Below are 20,624 nucleotides of genomic sequence, written 5' to 3'. Positions count from 1 at the left end.
GAATTCCAACCCAGAGCCTCAATCTCCTCTAATCAGGAATATTTCCCAGTTTGAGGACGTCCTAAACTTGGGCAGTTACAACCTGCCAGGATTTGGGGAAATTATCTTTTCCTTTGGTTTCTAACATTTGAATCATTTACAGGCAGTGTGGTGATGTGAAATCTGCATTGATGTGTCCCACTTTAAACCCCAGCAACACCTTCCCCAGGCTCAGGCCAGGTCTATGGGAGTTTTCACATTATCCAGGCAGAGATTATGCTGATCACTGGGGCTGACTGGCCAATTGCAGCAGGAACAATAATGTCCAGGGCGGGAGCATAGTGAGCAATCTTTCTTGTGAATGTGACCAGTCACAGCTCAATGTGTCAGTAACATCTCCCCAAGAGAGGGTGATGTCATGTCTCCAAAGTTGGTCATGGGGGGGGGGGGCGGGGGGCTGGTTATTTATTTCTGCTCCATTCTTCTGCCTGCACCATTTTCCACAATTGCTGCTTTTCTGCCTCTCCAGCTCCGGGGGAAGATCCTGCGCCTGTGGGTGGAGGAGGAAGCAGGCATTCAGACTGAGAGCGGAATCGGCGACATTGTGATTTATTTTACATTCCTTTCAAAGTACAGACCCCCTTCCCCGCTTGTGTTCCTGCAAATTGCTTCTGCATGAACCAATATCCAGTCCCTGGAGTAAATCTGAATTCAGGCAGAAATGCAGGAAGGTGCTTTAGGACAAGGAACGGCACCCTGGGCAGTGTCCTCAGCAATGTTCTTCACAAGAGGAAATGCATCTCGCGGTCTGCACCTCGGCTACTCTGCACTTTGCAACCAGGTACAGTCCCTGCTCCATTCCCTGGCAGCAGCATGGTTATTGTGACTTTCCACTGATCCCCTTGCCTGCTCTGCATGTTTGAGTGTGCCGACTACGTGACCGGAGATAAAATACAATCTGCAGAAACCTCTTTTATTGTGTCCAGGACCGATATTGGTGCTAATAATTACCTAATTAATCTTTGGGCAATTTTCTCTCCAAGGACGTTGATGCTGTTTGAATTTCAGAGTAATCAGATATTGTACCTCTTTTGGTCGTTAACTGTGTCAATGTTGGAATAAATTATTTTACTTTGTTGCTCTCCCCATTTCTCCTTTAAGGATATATATACCCCCCCCCCCCTCCAAAAGGTGAGACACTCCATTTCAGAGACACCTTTTGCCGATCTTCAGAACTGACACATTGCTGAGGGTGGAACGATCGGATTTTCCGTTTCTGGTTTTTAGACAGTGCAGGAAAATTGCCCGAGAAATTTCTCATGATGCTGCCGAGCTTGGCACTGCCTCACTGTCTGGCTCAGGCTCGATGCCAATGGACTGCAAAGTAGGAATGTAAGTTACTAAAATTGAACTTACCTGAGACTTTACCTTGAGCTCCAGTGGATTTTATGGAGGTCAGGAGCATGTCTATTCCATTGTAGTTATTAGTGTGCCCAGAATGTCACAGCTGAAGTATTTGAATAGTCAGGTTTTTGCCATTGCTACTGTAACACAGTCTGGGCCCAATCAAGACCAAGGCAGTGGATAACGGTGGCATTATGATCTCACAAACACCTGAACCCCTCACAAGGTGATCTGTGATCTGCACAACCTGCAGCTTCCGAAGCTCCACAATGTCTACACCGAATATCTGCCTCTTTACATCATCCAGGAGCTTGGATTGAGAGACACCTGCTGACAAAAAGCACTAAAATTGGGTCTTTATATTTTCTCTATATTGCCGTGATTCCTCTGGCAAAATTCTTAGGAAAGCAGGTACTTGTCCATTGGAAGTTATCATACTGCCCTTGTCAGCTTGCATCCAGTGGGTTCCTTTTTGTGGAGACCATGAATTTGATTCAATTTGAATTTAAATTGGTTTTTGGAACAAGCAAGGAGCTGGATTAAGGGTTTTCTCCGTCCATTCTGCACATTGACTTTGTAACTCTGACAACGGAATAAAATGAAAACAAAAATCTGAAGTCATCAAACTGATCCCGACAGCATCGCTAATAACCTCAGCAAAGTGATGTCTGTATATGTTTATATTTATAGTAACTGTTTATATTCATTTACATACTTCACTGCATCATAGTTAAAAATGATTTTCTTATTTTCACTTTGATCTTCAGCAATGACCACACTAGGAAAGTCATTGGGATGTTCCTGTTCCAGATTCACAGCATTCAGCCTGACACCAAGAGCTTTTCATTTGTGATGCTCCAGTGCCTGGAATGAAAAGTTGGCTGTACCCAGGGGTACTTGAAGTGTCTGGGTTAACATGAAAATCTCCCCCTCAAGATGCCAGAACGAGAATCTCCCTCCTGATTGTTCTGTCTTGCTACCTGCTGTTATGTCTGTCTCTTTCTTATTAATACTGGCACAGATGTTCTGAAGCTCACAGCTTCTTCTGAACAGTCTCCACAATGTGCTGGAATCGAAAGCTTTAGAACACATAAAATCGTAATCGGATTTGATTTATTGTCACGTGTACTGAGGTGCAGTGAAAAGAATTGTTCTGTGTACAGTCCAGGCAGATCGTTCTATACATGAAAAAATATAGGATAAATACACAATGTAAATACAAAGACACAGGCAGCGGGTGAAGCATACAGAATGTAGGACTACTCAGTAGAGAAGATGTGTGAAGAGATCAGCTCAGTCCATAAGAGGGTCATTCAGGAGTCTGGTAACAGTGGGGAAGAAGCTGTTTTTGTATCTTTTGAATAACAGAACTTCTCCATTCCTCACACACTTAATTTCGGAGTTATGTATCCACGCCACTTGTATTTGACTCTTATACGCTGGACTGAATGGCCTCCCTCTGTGCTATAACCATTCTCTGATCTAACGCATATTAAAAGCAAGGCTGACTGCCAAACTATTTTCCCTCTGTGACCATTAACAAGAACAGATCAGTGCTGTAGCTGTGTCATGCCAGTCACATTAAATATTACAAACAATAAAAATGATTTGTTTGCTAATAATACATCCTTAATTCATTTGGTGTTAAGAGTATTGTATGTTCCAGTTTCCTAGTTACAATTTGTGTTGCTCACATAACAGATTCGGAGCAGTTTATTCCGAAGGGGAGGGAAGCACCGATTGTGACTTTGTCCCTGAGGAAATGGTGGTCTTTGTTGTGGGGCAGCAAGTAACCAATCTGGAACAGATAGGATCAGTGTTATGAAGTTCTAAGTTATGCTCAGAGTGTTCTAAGTTATGCTCAGAATCCAATGCTGGAGTTTTACAAAAGTTAAAGGAAAAAGAGCAGAATTAACCTGTGATTATTGACTTTTGGTATTAAATGTATAATATTTTCACACAATTCATTTTGGTGTTGAGCTGAATCAGAATGGTGCAAAGTGGGGCAGCATGGTGGCACAGTGCTTAGCATTGCGGCCTCACGGGGCCGAGGTCCCAGGTTCGATCCCGGCTCTGGGTCACTGTGTGTGTGGAGTTTGCACATTCTCCCCGTGTTTGCGTGGGTTTCACCCCCACAACCCAAAGATGTGCAGGGTCGGTGAATTGGAAAAAGTAAATTTTAAAAAAAGAATGGTGCAGAGTGGAGCAGCAGGATGGAAATGGGGACCTGAGGGAGAGATAAACAAAGAATCAAAATGATACACATTCTCTAATTGCAGTTAGGTAATCATCAAGATGTATCATTTGGAGTTAAGTTGCAACAAAGACAATTGATACGGATCCAGACTAGACAACTGAATTTATAAAAGGTTAATCAATTTTCCATCGTGAAATATTTACAACAACTTGCATTATCTCTGTCACATATTTAATGCACTGAATCAATATCCTGTATGAGGTAAAAACAGAGCTGATAAGTCACCGACCTGAAGTATTCTCTATTTCTCGCTCCACCGAACTGCTTGAACCAGCATTTTCCATTTTAATTTCAAATTTCCAGCATTCGCAGTATTTTGCTTTTGTTGCACAATATGAGGGTTGCACAGATGATGCCCAAGCTCACACCCCAGTTTAGGGAACTTCGATCTTGAGTTACAAAGAAAGTTCACTTTTCAGTCTGTATTTTGTGGACTAGAAGTTAATAATCAAAATGTTATTCGCTCCGGTGACAAAGAGTTTGACAGCACAGAGTACACAACAATAATGGGCCATCATTTTCTGTCACAATCATGCTGGGGGCCAATGATGCGTTCTGTGCAAATCCAGGAGTTGGCAGACGCACGAATAAATGTGGGAATTGAAAGGTTACTCTCTCGCTATTAGCTTTATGAAAATAGCATCTGCCTCATTGATATTGATTAACATCGAATTGCTGTGGTGACCCCATGGATAAAATTGTGGCCTTACAGCCCTTCATTGTTTAATTGTTAGAGATTATAAAAATGGAACTTTTTTTTCAACCTTACCTTTCTGTCCCTTTTTCTCTCTCGTTCTCTGAATCCAATCCCTCTTTCCTTCTCTTTATTTTTCTTTCTGTTACTGAGTCGACATTGAATTCACCCTCACAAATTTACACTTTCCTTCTTGGCCCTGGTCCTGTTATTTTCACAGTCTTTCAATCTGTTTGGTTAAAGAGTTTTCCCGATTCACTCAGACGCCACGGCTGGGATTCTCCGACGCTGAAATCACATTTGGCTGTCAGCCGGAGAATCCACGTTGACGCAGGAATTGGGGATGGTGCCCCGTTTGCGATGCTCTGCCGCCTCCAAAATGGCGTACTCTAGGAGTGCGCCGCACGCCATGTGGACGGCCTCAGGACGTAACCTGAAGCCCTCCCACGATGCTCCGCCCCTGATGGGCGGAGTTCCCAATGGCGTCGGTCACTCATGGTATTTATTTTCGGGAATTTGGCGTGGCGGATGCGGACTCAGTCCAGCACTGCCACAGTTGGGGGGGGGGGGGGGGGAGCTGATCCGCAGGCGGGGGGCTTTGGCGGGGGCTGAGGGCACAGGTGGGGGGTGGTCCGGGGGTGGCGAGCCTTCCCAAAGGGGATCGCTATTTGACAGGCCCCCTGGCGCCATGTTGCACGGTGTGGCCATGGACCCGGCAATTCTCCGGCCGTATCTGCAGCTAGAGCCGGGTGCTCTACACCACGTGACTGCCACGCCCCCCCCCCCCCACCAGACGGAGGATCGGTGGCCATTTTGTGCCATTGTTAAGGCCATAATACCCCACCGTTCCCACGCCAGCATCAGAATCAGAGAACCCAGCCCCAGGTCTCTCTCGGGTTCCTTTAACAATAATAATCTTTATCTATGTCACAAGTAGGCTTATATTAACACTGCAATGAAGTTACTGTGAAAATCCCCTCGTCGCCACACTCCGGCGCCTGTTCGGGTACACTGAGGGAGAATTCAGAATGTCCAAATTACCTAACAGCACGTCTTTCGGGACTTGTGGGAGGAAACCGGAGCGCCCGGAGGAAACCCACGCAGACACGAGGAGAACGTGCAGACTCCGCACAGACAGTGACCCGAGCCGGGAGTCAAACCTGGGACCCTGTGAAGCAACAGTGCTAACCACTGTGCTGCCGTGCCATCATAAGTTCATATTCTCAGCTACTTACATCGCAAAGAAGCAACTCGGTTACATAATCAATGACAAGTCGAGCCAATGGTGGATGCTGTTCCCCGGCCTGTGGCAGCAAGTGATGCCTCACTGGGCTCAGACAACCTGTCTTTGGGGGCATGATCGCCCCCCCTTGCCAGAGCAATTTATGGCAGGATTTCCATTCCTTAATCTGAACCATGCTCCACATTGGTGATCCCATGCTGTTTTAAAAGGAAGTGCCAATCACTGGCCCAATGGCTCATTTTCTGACCAATTAGGAGAGGGAAATGGACAAGGTGAGCAGCCATGGCTATGGACCCTTTGGAATGGCGGGAAGCAGCGATGGATCATGCATCGATGGAAGGGTGGTCCCTTTTGGGTTTGTTTGCGTTGCCTCGTCTTGACCTCGCAGGTTTAAAGGGCAGGTTGTGCATGAGAGTGTGGGGAAGGCTGTTTATATTAGTGGCAGGTTGCCACAACACATAGATTGGCATCTATGCTGGAGGAGGGCCCCCAATATTGTCACGGTGGCTGCTTACTGATTAGTAAGTTTTTAAAAAATATATATATTTTATTGAAAATTTTTCCCAAACAACAATTTTTCCCTCTTACAAAGCAAACGAAACAATAACAAAACATGAGGAAGAGGAATTTACCCTGCTTAGGGCATCAGCCCACATACCCTCCTCTATCTCCTCCCCTAATTCTTCTTCCCACTTTCCTTTTAGTTCGCCCACCGACTCCTCCGCCTCTTCCCTCATCTCTCTATAAATCTCTGACACCTTGCCCTCTCCGACCCACACCCCTGCTGATTAGTAAGTTTGCAGACGACACAAAGGTTGGTGGAATTGCGGATAGCGATGAGGACTGTCAGAGGATACAGCAGGATTTAGATTGTTTGGAGACATGGGCGGAGAGATGGCAGATGGAGTTTAATCCGGACAAATGTGAGGTAATGCATTTTGGAAGGTCTAATGCAGGTAGGGAATATACAGTGAATGGTAGAACCCTCAAGAGTATTGAAAGTCAAAGAGATCTAGGAGTACAGGTCCACAGGTCACTGAAAGGGGCAACACAGTTGGAGAAGGTAGTCAAGAAGGCATATGGCATGCTTGCCTTCATTGGCCGGGGCATTGAGTATAAGAATTGGCAAGTCATGTTGCAGCTGTATAGAACCTTAGTTAGGCCACACTTGGAGTATAGTGTTCAATTCTGGTCGCCACACTACCAGAAGGATGTGGAGGCTTTAGAGAGGGTGCAGAAGAGATTTACCAGAATGTTGCCTGGTATGGAGGGCATTAGCTATGAGGAGCGGTTGAATAAACCCGGTTTGTTCTCACTGGAACGAAGGAGGTTGAGGGGCGACCTGATAGAGGTCTACAAAATTGTGAGGGGCATAGACAGAGTGGATAGTCAGAGACTTTTCCCCGGGGTAGAGGGGTCAATTACTAGGGGGCATAGGTTTAAGGTGAGAGGGGCAAGGTTTAGAGTAGATGTACGAGGCAAGTTTTTTACACAGAGGGTAGTGGGTGCCTGGAACACGCTACCGGAGGAGGTGGTGGAAGCAGGGACGATAGTGACAAATACATGAATAGGATGGGAACAGAGGGATACGGACCCAGGAAGTGTAGAAGATTGTAGTTTAGTCGGGCAGCATGGTCGGCACGGCTTGGAGGGACGAAGGGCCTGTTCCTGTGCTGTACATTTCTTTGTTCTTTGTTCATCAAGAAGTCAGCAATGGTGAAATGGGAGTCCATCTCAGAGAGGGTGCTGAAAGAATCTGAACCATCCCCAGGCGATGGGATTGTTTATTTGGTCCACACGGTTCTGGGGAGCCATGTTATGAGGAGTGTAGCATGCCACCACCTTGCAAGAAACCCTTGAGGGAGTGTGCTGGAGGAGGCCCAATCCATTTCTATCAACCACACCTCCCCTGGGTTGGTCAAGGCACCTTCTTTCTGTAAGAGTCTGATGGACTCTTCTATGTTGGCCGTTGGGAGCATTTTCCACCATTTTAGGGTTGGGCATATGTGTCATGAGCCACCAGTCTGGAGTCAAAGGCTTCGGGACATTCCTTCCACCTCCAGTTTGCCACACTAACCTCGACAGTGCCTTCTCCCCACACAAATAGCCCATTTCTTGCACATTACTCTCAGTGAGCTGTCTACACATTGGCTGTTAATGCCATGTCAGTTACATTGTTAAGATTTGTTAATATCAGGTCAATTAGATTGTTATGGTTAAGAGAAACAGGTAATGGGTGTTATATGACTTTGAGCACATTGGGGATAGGTGGGACACTGGGTTTTGTGGGAGGGGACTGAAAAGTCAATAAACTCAATGAAGGAAAGCTCTTTGTCTTGATTTTGACTTCACCAGCAGGCGATTAATAATGTCCACTGTGAGGCGGGAGGCACGGTGGTGCAGTGGTTAGCACTGCTGCCTCATGGCGCGGAGGACCCGGGATCGATCACAGCCCCGAGTGACTGTCCGTGTGGAGTTTGCACATTCGCCCGTGTCTGCGCGGGCTCACCCCCACAACCCAAAACGATGTGTGGTTAGGTGGATTGGCCACGTTAAATTACCCCTTAATTGGAAAAAAGAAAAATTGGGTACTCTAAATTTTAGAATAAATAATGTCCCCTTGTTGCTCTCTTTGGTTGGCTCTGAATATGGCAGTCAATATGGTCGCCTTCCTTAATCCTAATTATGTTTGCTCTAGAGTCACCAGGTATCTCTCGATACCGCCACAAGGTTCAAACCCGAATACTGATCAAAGAGCCAATACACCAGTTGGCTAGTTCAAAGTCAATACTATTTATTTACATACACAGCAATATCTACTCATGCACAAAACACTACAGACTAGACTATCCCTACTGCTAAAGCCTATACTTAGCTGCGGGTGCCCACTCAGTCAGAGGAACAATGGCCGTTGTTCGGTTCTGAGGCTGCTGGGGTCAAAGTGGTGAAGGGGAAACAGCTAAGGTCGTCTGTCTGGTAGCGAGCGTTGACCTTGGACTTACTTGCTTCTGGTGATGCTGGTGGATGGGTCTCTCCTCGGTGAGAGCCGAGTCCAAGAGAACAATTCTCTCTCGGGACCTTCTTCTTATACCCGAAGGGGCTTCGCGCGCTTTTGGGGGGGCCTTGAACTTGGCCCCAATCAATTGGGCCATTTCTTGATCACTCGTATTGATCCTGACCAATAAAGGGGTGGGTGCCCTGATGGCTGGGCGGGTCCTAGGTGGCCGTTGGCCTGCTTTGTTTTCTGCTTTCGGTTTGGGGAACTGGCACCGCGAGGTCTGGGGCCAGATCGGTTACTGAAGTATCTCCCTTTGTTCCCGGAGATGGGCCATCAATATGCTAATGGACCTACAGTTGCAGTCTTGACTGGGAGCTGCGGGTCCAATATGCAGACAGGCTCTGTGCCTGCCTGCTTTCTTAACATTATCCATTTTTCCCTGCAATCTTTGCAAATGTCCATTTTGTATTCTGGAAGTGGCCATCTCAGATGGCTACACTTCCTCCTTGTGATCCTCAACGCGAAGCGTGAAGGATCAAATAACCGCGTTGTCTTCATTCACCTCCCAAGTTGGGCACCCGTTAGCACTTTATAGGCTCTACACTGCTCTGTCTATGAATTGCAACTTTAACCTAAATAATTTATGTACATACATCATTATAAAATTCTACGGGGTGCTATGACATTCAGGCATGCATTACAAAATAAAAAAACTGGAACCTCTAACTATCCTCAACTAAACTATCCTTACTCAAACAATCAAAAGAATCTATCACATTTTAAACTGTACAAATAGCAGCAACACAGGTCTGTCTGGCTTGGCATTTCTTTTCTTTTTATTGGAACGAACCAAACACACACAAAAAAAACGGATGCACTTTAATTCACTTAAAGGGGTTGGGGGGTTTGTTGAAGTCCGAAAATAGGGAATCTGAGGGTGTATATCGGAGTGCGAGGGCGGGAGGCTTTCCTCCGCCATTTCCTCAGTCTCAGAGTCTGAACGACACTGCAGAGTATCGCAAGTACTAATAGTGATTCCACAACGTAGGATAGGGAATACCAGGTGATGAACCGGTCACACAAGGTCGGTGTACTGGTAACTATCTCGTGGTTTAGTGTATGGCAGGGGTGGGAAACATTCACGGCCTGCGTGGTAGGGGTCAGGGGGATAGCGTCCGCGCGCAACTGGAGGGATCCCGCTAAGATCCAACTGTAGAGCACGATGGTTGTCTTCATCTTTCCTTCTTTCTGTCTTCTACAGAGTTTCCTGAGGTTCCGAAGTTCTATGGGCACAAGCATAATATCTGTTATTATCTTGCTTAAGATCTCGTATGTCTGTCTGTCTGTCTGTCCTCTTATTGCCAATTACCCATTATAATTGGTCACCATCTGTGACTCCCTCATTTATTTTTTTTAAACCAAATATTTTGGACAAGACATCCGAGAAAAACACTGACACAGTGCGAGCCGTCTCGCAGCCTGTGCGATCTACCATCCCAGCGTTCGAGGATGTAAATAACATTTGGAAGCAACCTAAGGGTTGCCAGAAAGAAACAAAAGAGTTTTGAACTTAAAGAGCCAAAATGGGGTGCGTATGGGCCGCGGCGGGTAAGAATGGGTGTAATCCCCGGGTAGGACAGTGACCAGTGCCGTGTGTGCTCTACCGGAGCGTAGCTGACCAGAGGGGGGGTCCTCAGGCAGGGCATGGACCAGTGGCGTTTCTCCACTGCCTGAGCGACCGGCAAGGACGGAACGAATATGTGGTCGTCGTGGGGGCTGCCTCTCGTGATTACCTTCAAATCAGGAGAGTGGCTATGATTGGTTGTCTGCCGACAAACTTGTTTCATTAACTGCCAGTGAGCGTTAAAAGAGTGGTGGCATGGGGCCATGAAAACTTTAAATTAACAAACAACATTTAACATTCACAATAACGAACAAACATACATAACAAACATGGTGCAGGTTCCATCAGAAAGGACACCGTATCTCTCCATCGGTTCCTTTTTACCATCATCTGGACACCTCATTGCTCAGTGGCGAACAGAGTCGTTTAAGGGATTTGTTTGGTGGGAGTCAGACTCGATGTCATCATCTTCTCCCGGCTGCCATACTCTTGACTAGAGTAGTTTGGCTAAAGCTGCGTGGGGTCCATCTCATCATTCCGGATGAGCCTGAATGAATTGTCTCGGTGCCAGAATCTTGTGGCGAGGTTGGAGCTGCTAGGTTTTAATCCATAATCGCCGGGCGGTGGGTCTGGGTCAGGGGCTTTGATGTACGTTATCTCAAAGGGGTCGCTGGAATCATGTTCGGAATTGCTGGGAGTGGTGCAGGAGTGTAATCGTAGCGTGGTGTGATGGGGCTGTCTCGATCGCTATCGCTATCGCTGTCGCTGCTGGTTGAAGGAAGGGAGAGGTGGAGTGGTGCCTCTGGGGGTGGAGTCGAAGTTGTGTCTGAGGACGGGCTGGACTGGCTGGGGGAGGGTAGGAATACATCATTCGTGGGCGGGGCGTGCTCATCTGCTGCTGCGAGCGAGATGTGGTGTGAATGGTTGTTCTGCGAACCATAAGCCTTAAGCTGGTTTATGTGAAACCACACAGACTTGCCGTTGGGATATGTGATCTTGTATACCGAGGGGCTGACTTTGTCAGAGATGGAGTACGGTCTGGAAAATTTGGGGCAAAGGAATGAACTGGGGTTGTATAGGGATAGCATCACTTGCTGCCCGACTGCAAACTCGGTGGCGTGTACCGTTTTATCAAAGCAAGCCTTGCTTTGCTTCTTCCGTGTCCCAAGTCTGACGGCTGCTGCGAGCTGGGCGGCCTTTACATTATCAGTAATCTGCTGCACTGCTTTTTCCTGCGTGAGGGCGGTGGCTGCGGGGCTGGCCAAATCCAGTCCTAATAAATACTCTGTCCCGGGGCGTCCGGTCATGAGGGTGTTGGGGGGGGGGGGGTGTATCCTGTGGACGTGGATACCGTGTTTCGAATGAACATTAAAGCAAATGGGAGAACGGTGTCCCAGGTGCTGTTGTGCTGTTGCACCATTTTTCTGAGTGTGGCTTTCAGAGTTCTGTTCATCCTCTCTACAATGCCGCTTGATTGGGGGTGGTATGCTAGATGAAACTTTTGATTTATTCCGAAAATTGTGGGGACGTTTTTCATCACTTGTCCTGTAAAATGGGAGCCCCGATCGGACTCTATGCTGCGTGGGAGGCCCCATCTTGTAAAGATGTGCTGAGTGAGGGTTTTAGCTGTCGTTTTGGCCGTGTTTGTTCTGGATGGAAAAGCTTCAACACATTTTGTGAAGGTGTCGATGACCACCAACACATACTTAAAACCATTTCTGCAGTGGGGTAGGGGTCCTATATAATCTATTTGCAAATTCGTCCAGGGGCCATTAATGGGGTGGGTGTGACTTAGCTGGGCATTTCTTGCATATCTGTCCGGATTGTTCGGGCACAGATTAGGCAATTCTCAATGTAATGAGTAACATTGGCTTTTAAATCAGGCCACCAGCAGAGAGGTCTGAGGTGGGCTAGGGTGGGTTCAATGCCCTGGTGTCCATGGTTGTCATGGAACTGACAAATGATTTGGTTTCTGTCCTGGCTGGGAACTACATAAATGCCGTCTTTTAAAATCACACCGTCATGTGTGGTTATCGCGTTTGTAAACTTATCATAAGGGGCTGGGAAGTTTCCTTTTAAAACTTCCTTGAGCTTCTCAGCTTATTTTTGAGTCTTTGCCAAATCTTGACTGTTGGTCTGTGAGACCTGAACCGCGTGTACTGGGGCGCTTTCGGGGGGGGTTCCAAAAGTGACCATGTCTGGAACCTGCCTTCGCTAGGGCGTCTGCTTTAACGTTACCAGGGGGGAAAGAACGATGATGACTGCGAACTTTAATAATGCCGTATTTCCTATCTTTAGCTGTCTCTAGGATATGCCGGAGTAATGGGGCTGAGGGTAGGGGCTTTCCGTCTGCGGAAACAAATCCTCTAGTTTCCCTCAGGGGTATGAATTCGATTAAACTGTTGCAGACATATAAACTGTCCGAATATATGTCGGCTGGGGTCGGAAACGAATCGGGGTGATCTACAATGTACGCTATGGCTGCCAGTTCTGCTGCCTGCGAGCCTAAGTGTCCTGGCAATTTCAATGAAATCTCTTCTAGGGCGCGTCCCTGTGCGTCCTCTACATAAATACCGCAACCGGTAACTCTTTTCCTGTTTAGAACTGTGGAGGAACCATCCACATAGATTCTAAGGGGTGCGCACGTGTCTGTGGATGGGGTCTCTGGGGTGTAGTACCTGCTTTCCTGGGAGCTGACTTTGGTATAAAGGGTCCTGTATTATGATTCGTGGTGATGATCTCACACTCATGTGGGGTACCTGCACATTGTAAGTTATCGGCTAGGAAAGTGTGGGTCTTGGTTCTCTTAACTGTAATGTCCCATCCTTGTAAAAGAAGTGTCCAACGGGTTGCACGGATCTGGCTGACTGTGCCATCTTTAAGTCGACCATCTAGTAGTAGCTGTGTTGGGGTGTGTTCAGTGAGACTGGTGATGGGGTTGAGTCCTGTAATGTAGGCGAAGTATTGTACTGCCCAAAAAACTGTGAGAGGGTGCCTTTCGCAGGCAGAAAATCCTTGCTCAACAGGATCCTTCACACGTGAGGCGTATGCCACAGGGCCTAATCGGTCATGGTGTTCTTGGAGGAGCACGGCCAAAAGGGTTCGGTCGGTACTTGCTACTTCAATTGCGTAGGGGAAAGTGGATCTGGGACCTGTAATGCGGGGGCTGTGCTGAGGGATCTTTTTAATGCATCCACGGCATTTGGGAAATGCTGTGGAAGCCATTCCCAAGATCCTTGTTTCTTGAGAAGGTCGGATAGGGGCGCTGCTTTTGTGGCAAAACCGTCAAAGTGGTTTCGGCAGTAGCCAACCAGTCCTAGAAATGACCGGAGGGCTGTTACGTTATGGGGAAGGGGCAATTTGACGATCGAGTCAATTTTCTTTTGCTCGATCTAGCGTTTCCATGTGTGATTACTGTACCCAAGTAAATCACTTTTTCCTGCAAAATCTGGGCCTTCTTGGGGTTCACTTTACATCCAACCTGTTGTAGATGTCCTAATAATTCGGCGAGAAGCGAAATGTGCTCTCCCTTTGCGTCCGTCTGTAGTAGCAGATCATCTACATATTGGACCAGACAATCGGGTCGGGAAAATTTTGCTAACCCATTTGCCAGCTGTCGGTGGAAACTGGAGGGGGAGTTGTGGAAGCTTTGTGGAGGGCATGTCCACGTATATTGTTGTCCCTGGAATGTGAATGCAAATTTATATTGGCATGCTTTATCCAATGGAATGGACCAAAAGCCGTTGGTAATGTCCAAAACCGAATGAAATTTTGACTGTAGTCCTCGTTTGAGCATGGTCTTGGGACTCGTGGCTACGGTGGGGGCTGCTACTGGGGTTACTTTGTTCAGTTCCCGGTAATCAATGATCAGTCGCCATGATCCATCGGGTTTCCTGACGGGCCAAATCGGTGCGTTATTCGGGAGGTTACTGATCGGAGTACGCCTTGATCAAGCAGACTCTCTATCACTTTGGAGCTCTCTCCCTCTGCTTCTTGGGGAAAACCGTACCTTTTGGGGGATCTGGGGTCGGGATCTGTAATGTTCACTAAGCCAGCTATCTTGCCACAGTCGTGCTTGTGCTGTGCAAATGCTGCTTTGTGTTGCTGTAGGACTTCCCTAACTTCTTTATTCTGACTAATGGCTTGGGGGTCGAACCAGAAGTCTCCTACTGCGCTAATTCTGCTTCATAGTCTCCAACTGTGAGCTTGGCAGGGGCTCGTGCTGCCTTTGCCATTCTCCATACACATTTATTTACCGGATCAAATGAGAGGTTGTGGGAGCTCATGAAGTCAATTCCTAAGATGTGTTCGGCTGTCTGGGGTAGATCGACCAAAACTACGGGGTGTTTTGTTTTAATGTTCCCTATCTCGATTGCTACAGGGGCTGTGATGTGTCCCTGCTGTAAATGGCCTATAAAGCCGCTGAGTGTAATGGTGTCGATGGCGGGCCACGTGTCTCGCTGAAACGTCGTGGAGGAATTGAGCGTGGTGCGGGACCCTCCTGTGACCCAAAGAAATTCTACGGGGTGTCCCCGGACTGTGCCTGCCACTACCGGTCTACCGGACTTGTCCCAAAGGGTGTCGCAGACCCAAGTTGGGGAGCCCGAACACCGTCAGTCAGTGCCGTTCATATCTACATTCTCAGAACGGGCGCTAACGCTGTGGATTGGCTTTGCCCTATTCTTATTTAGGGTGCCTGTCTGTTGGTTTCTCTGCTGCTTCTGGGGCGCATTGCACTCTCGTGCGTAGTGTCCTAATTGTCCACAATTGTAACACTCCTGGGATTTGGGTTGCTGTGGGCTGTTCCTGCCCTCATTTACCCATGCGGGGTTCTGGTGCGTCCTAACTGGATGCATGTCTGCCTGTTCTTCCTCGGTTTTAACAAATGCGGTTTTGCCTTGGATGGACTGTTCCCAAGAGTGGGACAATCTTTTCAAAACCCATTTCTCGTTGTGGGCCTCGTCTGAGGGGTCGTAATTTGCGCAAGCTCTCTGTCCTGCATCAGTCGCATGAGAGACTAGGATGCGAGTCCATTTGGCCATATTATCTGGGGACAAATGGGCGCGGGCTAACTCTCCAAACACCGCTGTAAAATGAATCTACAAACGTCCAGCAAACGCTGTGGGGTGCTCTGTCTTCTTTTGCCTACATTTGTTTAAGCCTTCTATGGGGTTTCCTTTGTTATAGCCGATCGCATCAAGAATTGCTGTGTGCATCCCTTGGAGTGTGCCTCCTCCTACATTCTGTGGGTCGGGAAGGGCTGCCACGACTGAAGGGTCGAGGCTTAAAACTGTGAGCTTCACTTGCTCCTTTTCATCCAGGCCGTACATGGTTGCCTGCTGTTTTACTCTAGCAAACAACTGGTGGGGGTCCGATGTGGGTAGGAACGGTGTTATTTTATCACACGCGTCCTGTAATTGAGTGACTGTTAATGGGGGGTGTATAGGAAATCTGGGTCTCCTTCTGTTGTGGCCCTGCGCTGTGTGGTTACAGGGTTCATAGGGGTGTGTTCTGCCTGTGCAGTCGGGGATTGGGGTGCTTTTCGTTTTTTGTGGCTTGTCCTGTGTACATGTGCCATGTACATATCTGTGGGCAGTCTCATTTAACCCCTGCCAATTGGGGTGTTTTCCTGGTCTAACTGGGGTCCAAACGTGCTCTGAAACCCATTCTGAACGGAAAGCAGAGATTGCAATTCTGCAATTTGCTTCCGGCACTTTGCGTGGTCTACCGAGCTCTGCCTTTGTTCCGTCGTTGAAGTGTCGAGTGCTCATAGGGCTGCTTTTAAATCGCTGCACTGTTTCTGTAACTGCTTAACTTGTTGTTCGGTTTCCTGTCTCACCAAGACTGCGCGTTGCGTGTCTTAGTAGAAATATCATATTGGGTCTGAAAACTACTCAAATGGGCGAGACAAGACTGGTGTGCCAGCTTGGCATCAGCCACCTCCTTGTCCCTCGCCGCTAACTGCTCTCCCAATTCCCTGTGTTCCTTCTCAAATTCGCTCACATCTCCTTCACTATTCCTGTCTCTCTCCTCTATCTCTCTACGGAGCGTCCTAACGACCTCCTCTGTGCCTCGCAATTGTGCCAAGCAGGACACGATTGCCATCGGCTTGTGAGCTTTCCCTAAGCTCTTCTTATGGATCTGTCAGGTTCTCCCACCAAGTATACCCTATACTCCCGGGACCTGTTTCATCATTGGCGCAGAATTCACTCCAAAGGGGCCATCCTTTCCCTTTGAGATATTTTCTGATCTCTTCTTCCCATACGGGACACTGTCCTACTCTACTGGTCGCTGCGACCTCGAATTCCTGGGGGTTCATCAGGCGTTCCATTGCCTTCATTGCCATTTTCTCTATCTCTGGGTTCTCGACTGAATTTGGAACAATGGGTGATAAAGTGGTGATGTAAACGAGGGTACGGCTTACGCTAATTTCTGGCCTACAAAACTCCCGAATATTTTTCGCAACAAAATCTCTCATGTTTACCTTATACCCCTGTTAGTACGCATACATTAACACACATCCGAATCTTGGAGGTTTGATCAGTATCGTTCTTACACTTGTGGTTTTTCTGTTTCCAATTGGATTCCAATTCAAATTTGGGTTCTCTCGGAGTGACTAGGCCACTTCTAGGTCGAGTCCCGTCAGAGATCGCCAGTAAATGTTGCTTTCTCTGGTTGGCTCTGAATATGGTTGCCTTCCTTAATCCTAATTACGTTTTGCTCTAGAGTCACCAGGTATCTTTCGATATCGCCACAAGGTTCAAACCGAATACTGATCACGGTACACCAGCTAGTTAGTTCAAAGTCAATACTATCTACTCATGCACGAAACACTACAGACTAGACTATCCCTACTGCTAAAGCCTATACTTAGCTGCGGGCGCCCACTCAGTCAGAGGAACAATGGCCGTTGTTCGGTTCTGAGGCTGCTGGGGTCAAAGTGGTGAAGGGGAAACAGCTAAGGTCGTCCGTCTGGTAGCGAGCGTTGACCTTGACCTTACTTGTTTCTGGCGCAGCTGGTGGACGGGTCTCTCCGCTGTGAGAGCCGAGTCCAAGAGAGCGATTCTCTCTCGGGGCCTTCTTCCTTATACCCGAAGGGGCTTCGCGCGCTTTTGGGCGGGCCTTGAACTTGGCCCCAATCAATTGGGCCGTTTCTTGATCACTCGTATTGATCTTGACCAATAATGGGGTGGGTGCCCTGATGGCCGGGCGGGTCCTAGGTGGCCGTTGGCCTGGCTTTGTTTTCTGCTTTCGGTTTGGGGAACTGGCGCCGCGAGGTCTGGAGCCAGATCGGTTACTTAAGTTTCTCCCTTTGTTCCCGGAGATGGGCCATCCATAAGCTAATGGGCCTACAGTTGCAGTCTTGTCTGGGAGCTACGGCTCCAATATGCAGACAGGCTCTGTGCCGGCTTGCTTTCTCAACAACGTCCATTTTTCCCTGCAATCTTTGCAAATGTCCATTTTGTATTCTGGAAGTGGCCATCCCAGATGGCTACTCCCTGCGTTACAATACATGAAGTGCCCTCTGCCCCTTCCACCTTTTATTCCTGGTTAGGAGTCGTTTGCGGTTCTATGATTGGCTCAGTGTGATTGCCCCTTCTCCCCGATGGATTAATTTGTGATTATTTCTCATGCTTCCTGTTCAGGATTTGATTCTGTGTTCTCGATTGGCTCGTTTACATTCACAATTGACGAGCCACCACTTTGAGGTGGTTCCTGCTGATCACTACACAAAGACGCCACCAAAACCGATGGGAGGCAGGACCATGTTGGGAAGCTGGCGCGTTGCCCAGTGATCAGATTTTGCCAGCACATTTACCTCCATTCCTGCCTCCTCCACCTCCCTATGAAAATGTAGCCCTTTGTGTGTGAAAGCAATCATCATGAGTTGCAATTGTTGTTTCCGGTAACATTGCCGTTCCTGAAACTCCCTTTCCCGTCTGGATCTGCAGACAATCTCAATTCCCACTTGCGATTTTGCTGCACACATAATGTGCTCAGATTCGGCTGGGAAAGTCTGGGCAACTTTCAATTGTAGAATCTCTTTGTACCTCGAATAGAGAGGAGACTTTGCTCTGTGTTGATTTTTCCTGTTGATTTCACTATTCAACCTCTTATGCCAAAGCCTTCAAGTATTCAATAATCGCTGCCCAGGGAACGTAAAAATAACAATTGCATCAGGTCTTTTATTTGTTAAAATGCTTACGGATTATGAGGACAGGGTGACATATTTGGCATTAATTTCTTCTGAGTAACAAATTTGTGGTGCAGCCTAACGTCAGAATCTTGGCAGGTTTAACAGTGAACATGCTGAGCTGGGTTTTCTGTAAGGGTCAGTGTAAAGTTATCAGCCCAGCAGCTGAACACTCCATAGGATAATGCTGGCAAAGGATATGCAGTTCCTGGACTGTTGGAAAAACAGATTTAACCGGCTGGATTCTCCCTGCCCGACCTGCCGGCGGGATTCTCCATTGCGTCGCCGGCAATGGGCGCGGGATTCTCCGAGCCTCTGCGCCAAAATCGCGATCGGCGTGGGGGCGGAGAATGGGCGTCAAACACGAAATCCGGTCCGACGCTGCTCACGCGAATCACGGGAGCGGCGTCAGACCGGATTTCGGTCTCCGGAGAATCGGCAAGAATCGCACGCGCGGTCAACTCAGCGCGGGTCGGGGGCCATTGACAGAGGCCCCCGTGGTGATTCTCTGACGTAAACTGGCTGCGTTCCCAATGGCGTGGTTCTAACCACGTTTTGCCTGTCAGGAACGGCCAGTGGCAGCTACGGAACAAGTCCGCAGCCGCCCTGGTGAGGGGCGGGGGGCGGGGGGAGGCCTCACAAATGGCCAGGATATCGATTGGGGGCCATCGATCCACGGGCGCTGCGATTTCGGGGTGGGGGGCCTATCTTTTTGGTGCTGGTCCGCGCTGTGGGTCCGCCGTGTCGCGCGGGGCAGCTGACGCAGGCCACCGCATGTGCGGACCCCCGACCGGAATTGCAGGGCCCCGTATCGGCAGCCGGAGCTGCCAAGAGCACTCCGGGGTCCTGCTAGCCCCTTTCAGCGAGGAGAATCACTCTCGACTTTCTTCAGGGAAGTCCAGAGTGATTCGTCCGCAGTTTGACGCTGACGTGGGGACATAGCCCCATTATTGGAGAATCCCGCCTGGGGTATCGCATTGTGGGGCAGCCCCACGCCGTCGGGAAACCCCCGGGCGCCGGCAAAACCGAGAATCCCGCCGGCGGAGAATCCGCCCAATGTGTTTGTTCCAACTCTTGGGTTCTTAAATCTTTTCATGGTTTATATAATATTGAAGATGTTTGAGATCAGTTTGAAGTTGATATTCAGTTTGAGACCACTGTCATCTTATTGCTCTTTGTGTTTGGCATCTTGCCACAGAATTGCAAGATAAATAAATAACCTTTATTGTTACAAGTAGGCTTACATTAACTGCAATTAAGTTACTGTGAAAAGCTCCTAGTCGCCACATTCCGGCACCTGTTCGGGTACACAGAGGGAGACTTTGGCTGGTACGGGAACGGAACCCGCGCTGCGGCCTTGCTCTGCATCACAAACCAGCTGTCTAATATCGTAAAGTCCGGAATGTAAATAATTAGTGAAATCTCGAAGCAAAACAGCATCAGTGTCTGAAGAAAACATTGCCAGGGGAAAATGTTGATCATTTTATTTAACCATTCATTTCTGTTAAATTCAAAGAGGAAAATGAGATGAATCCAGTTTTTCTTCCAGTCAGGTCTGGGTGTGAGGCACTTCCCGTTGGTATTTTCTGAACTGGTTTTGCAACGAAAGATGCATCCATCATTTCCACAAGCGCCCAATCAATACTTTGGATGGAAGGCTTAAAGCTTTTTAATTTAACCATAAATAGATATTTAACTAATAAATGTCCTGTGGCGTTGACTACTGAACAAACCAACAATATCATTAAGTAGTACTTACTCACCTGTAAGGTGCCCACCAGGTTCCACCTCCTCATTCTGGCTGCAGACTTCATTGCAGCCTTGGTCCAAAAATGGAAAAGAACTCACATTCCGACGGTGAGGTGAGAGTGACTACCCAAGGGAAAACTGCAGCAAATTGCTATTGAGCTATTTTTCTGTAGAAACAGCTGGTTTTCAAACAGTCGTGTCAGACTGGCTTCACCAGTCACAGGATGTGGAATTTTAAGCTCGTTGAGGAGACCGGAGAGGTCACTTTCAATCTTGCTTTTTGACTTGAACAGTTTCTGATTGTAGAGCCCCGTCAGCTTCTGTTGCCTGCAACAGTAGTGGACTCGCCAACACGAAGGGCATTCAAATGGTCATTGGATAGACATATGGACGATAGGGGAATAGTGTAGATGGGCTTTAGAGTGGTTTCACAGTCGGCGCAACATCGAGGGCCGAAGGGCCTGTACTGCGCTGTAATGTTC

General features: G+C 48.0%; 1 protein-coding gene and 1 long non-coding RNA gene across 2 annotated transcripts in view; both read left to right on the top strand.

Annotated features, from left to right (window-relative positions):
- The first annotated feature begins 265 nt into the window (after positions 1 to 265).
- The window catches only part of LOC140393631 (TBC1 domain family member 30-like), a 136,726-nt gene continuing 116,367 nt past the window's right edge, over positions 266 to 20,624 (top strand). Inside the window, exon 1 of the mRNA XM_072479905.1 lies at positions 266 to 820. Within this exon, the coding sequence (XP_072336006.1) occupies positions 655 to 820 (166 nt within the window). The 5' untranslated portion in view covers positions 266 to 654. The remainder of the gene's footprint in view (positions 821 to 20,624) is intronic.
- Positions 831 to 3,346, top strand: LOC140393633 (uncharacterized). The gene is made up of 2 exons (XR_011935699.1): positions 831 to 1,371; positions 2,151 to 3,346. It is a non-coding gene; the product is annotated as an uncharacterized lncRNA (long non-coding RNA).

The sequence above is a fragment of the Scyliorhinus torazame genome, chromosome 17 (genome assembly GCF_047496885.1).
Source record: "Scyliorhinus torazame isolate Kashiwa2021f chromosome 17, sScyTor2.1, whole genome shotgun sequence".
Taxonomy (NCBI): Eukaryota; Metazoa; Chordata; class Chondrichthyes; order Carcharhiniformes; family Scyliorhinidae; genus Scyliorhinus; species Scyliorhinus torazame.
The sequence above is the reverse complement of the archived record's forward strand: the minus strand, read 5'-3'. Positions and strand labels throughout refer to the sequence as shown.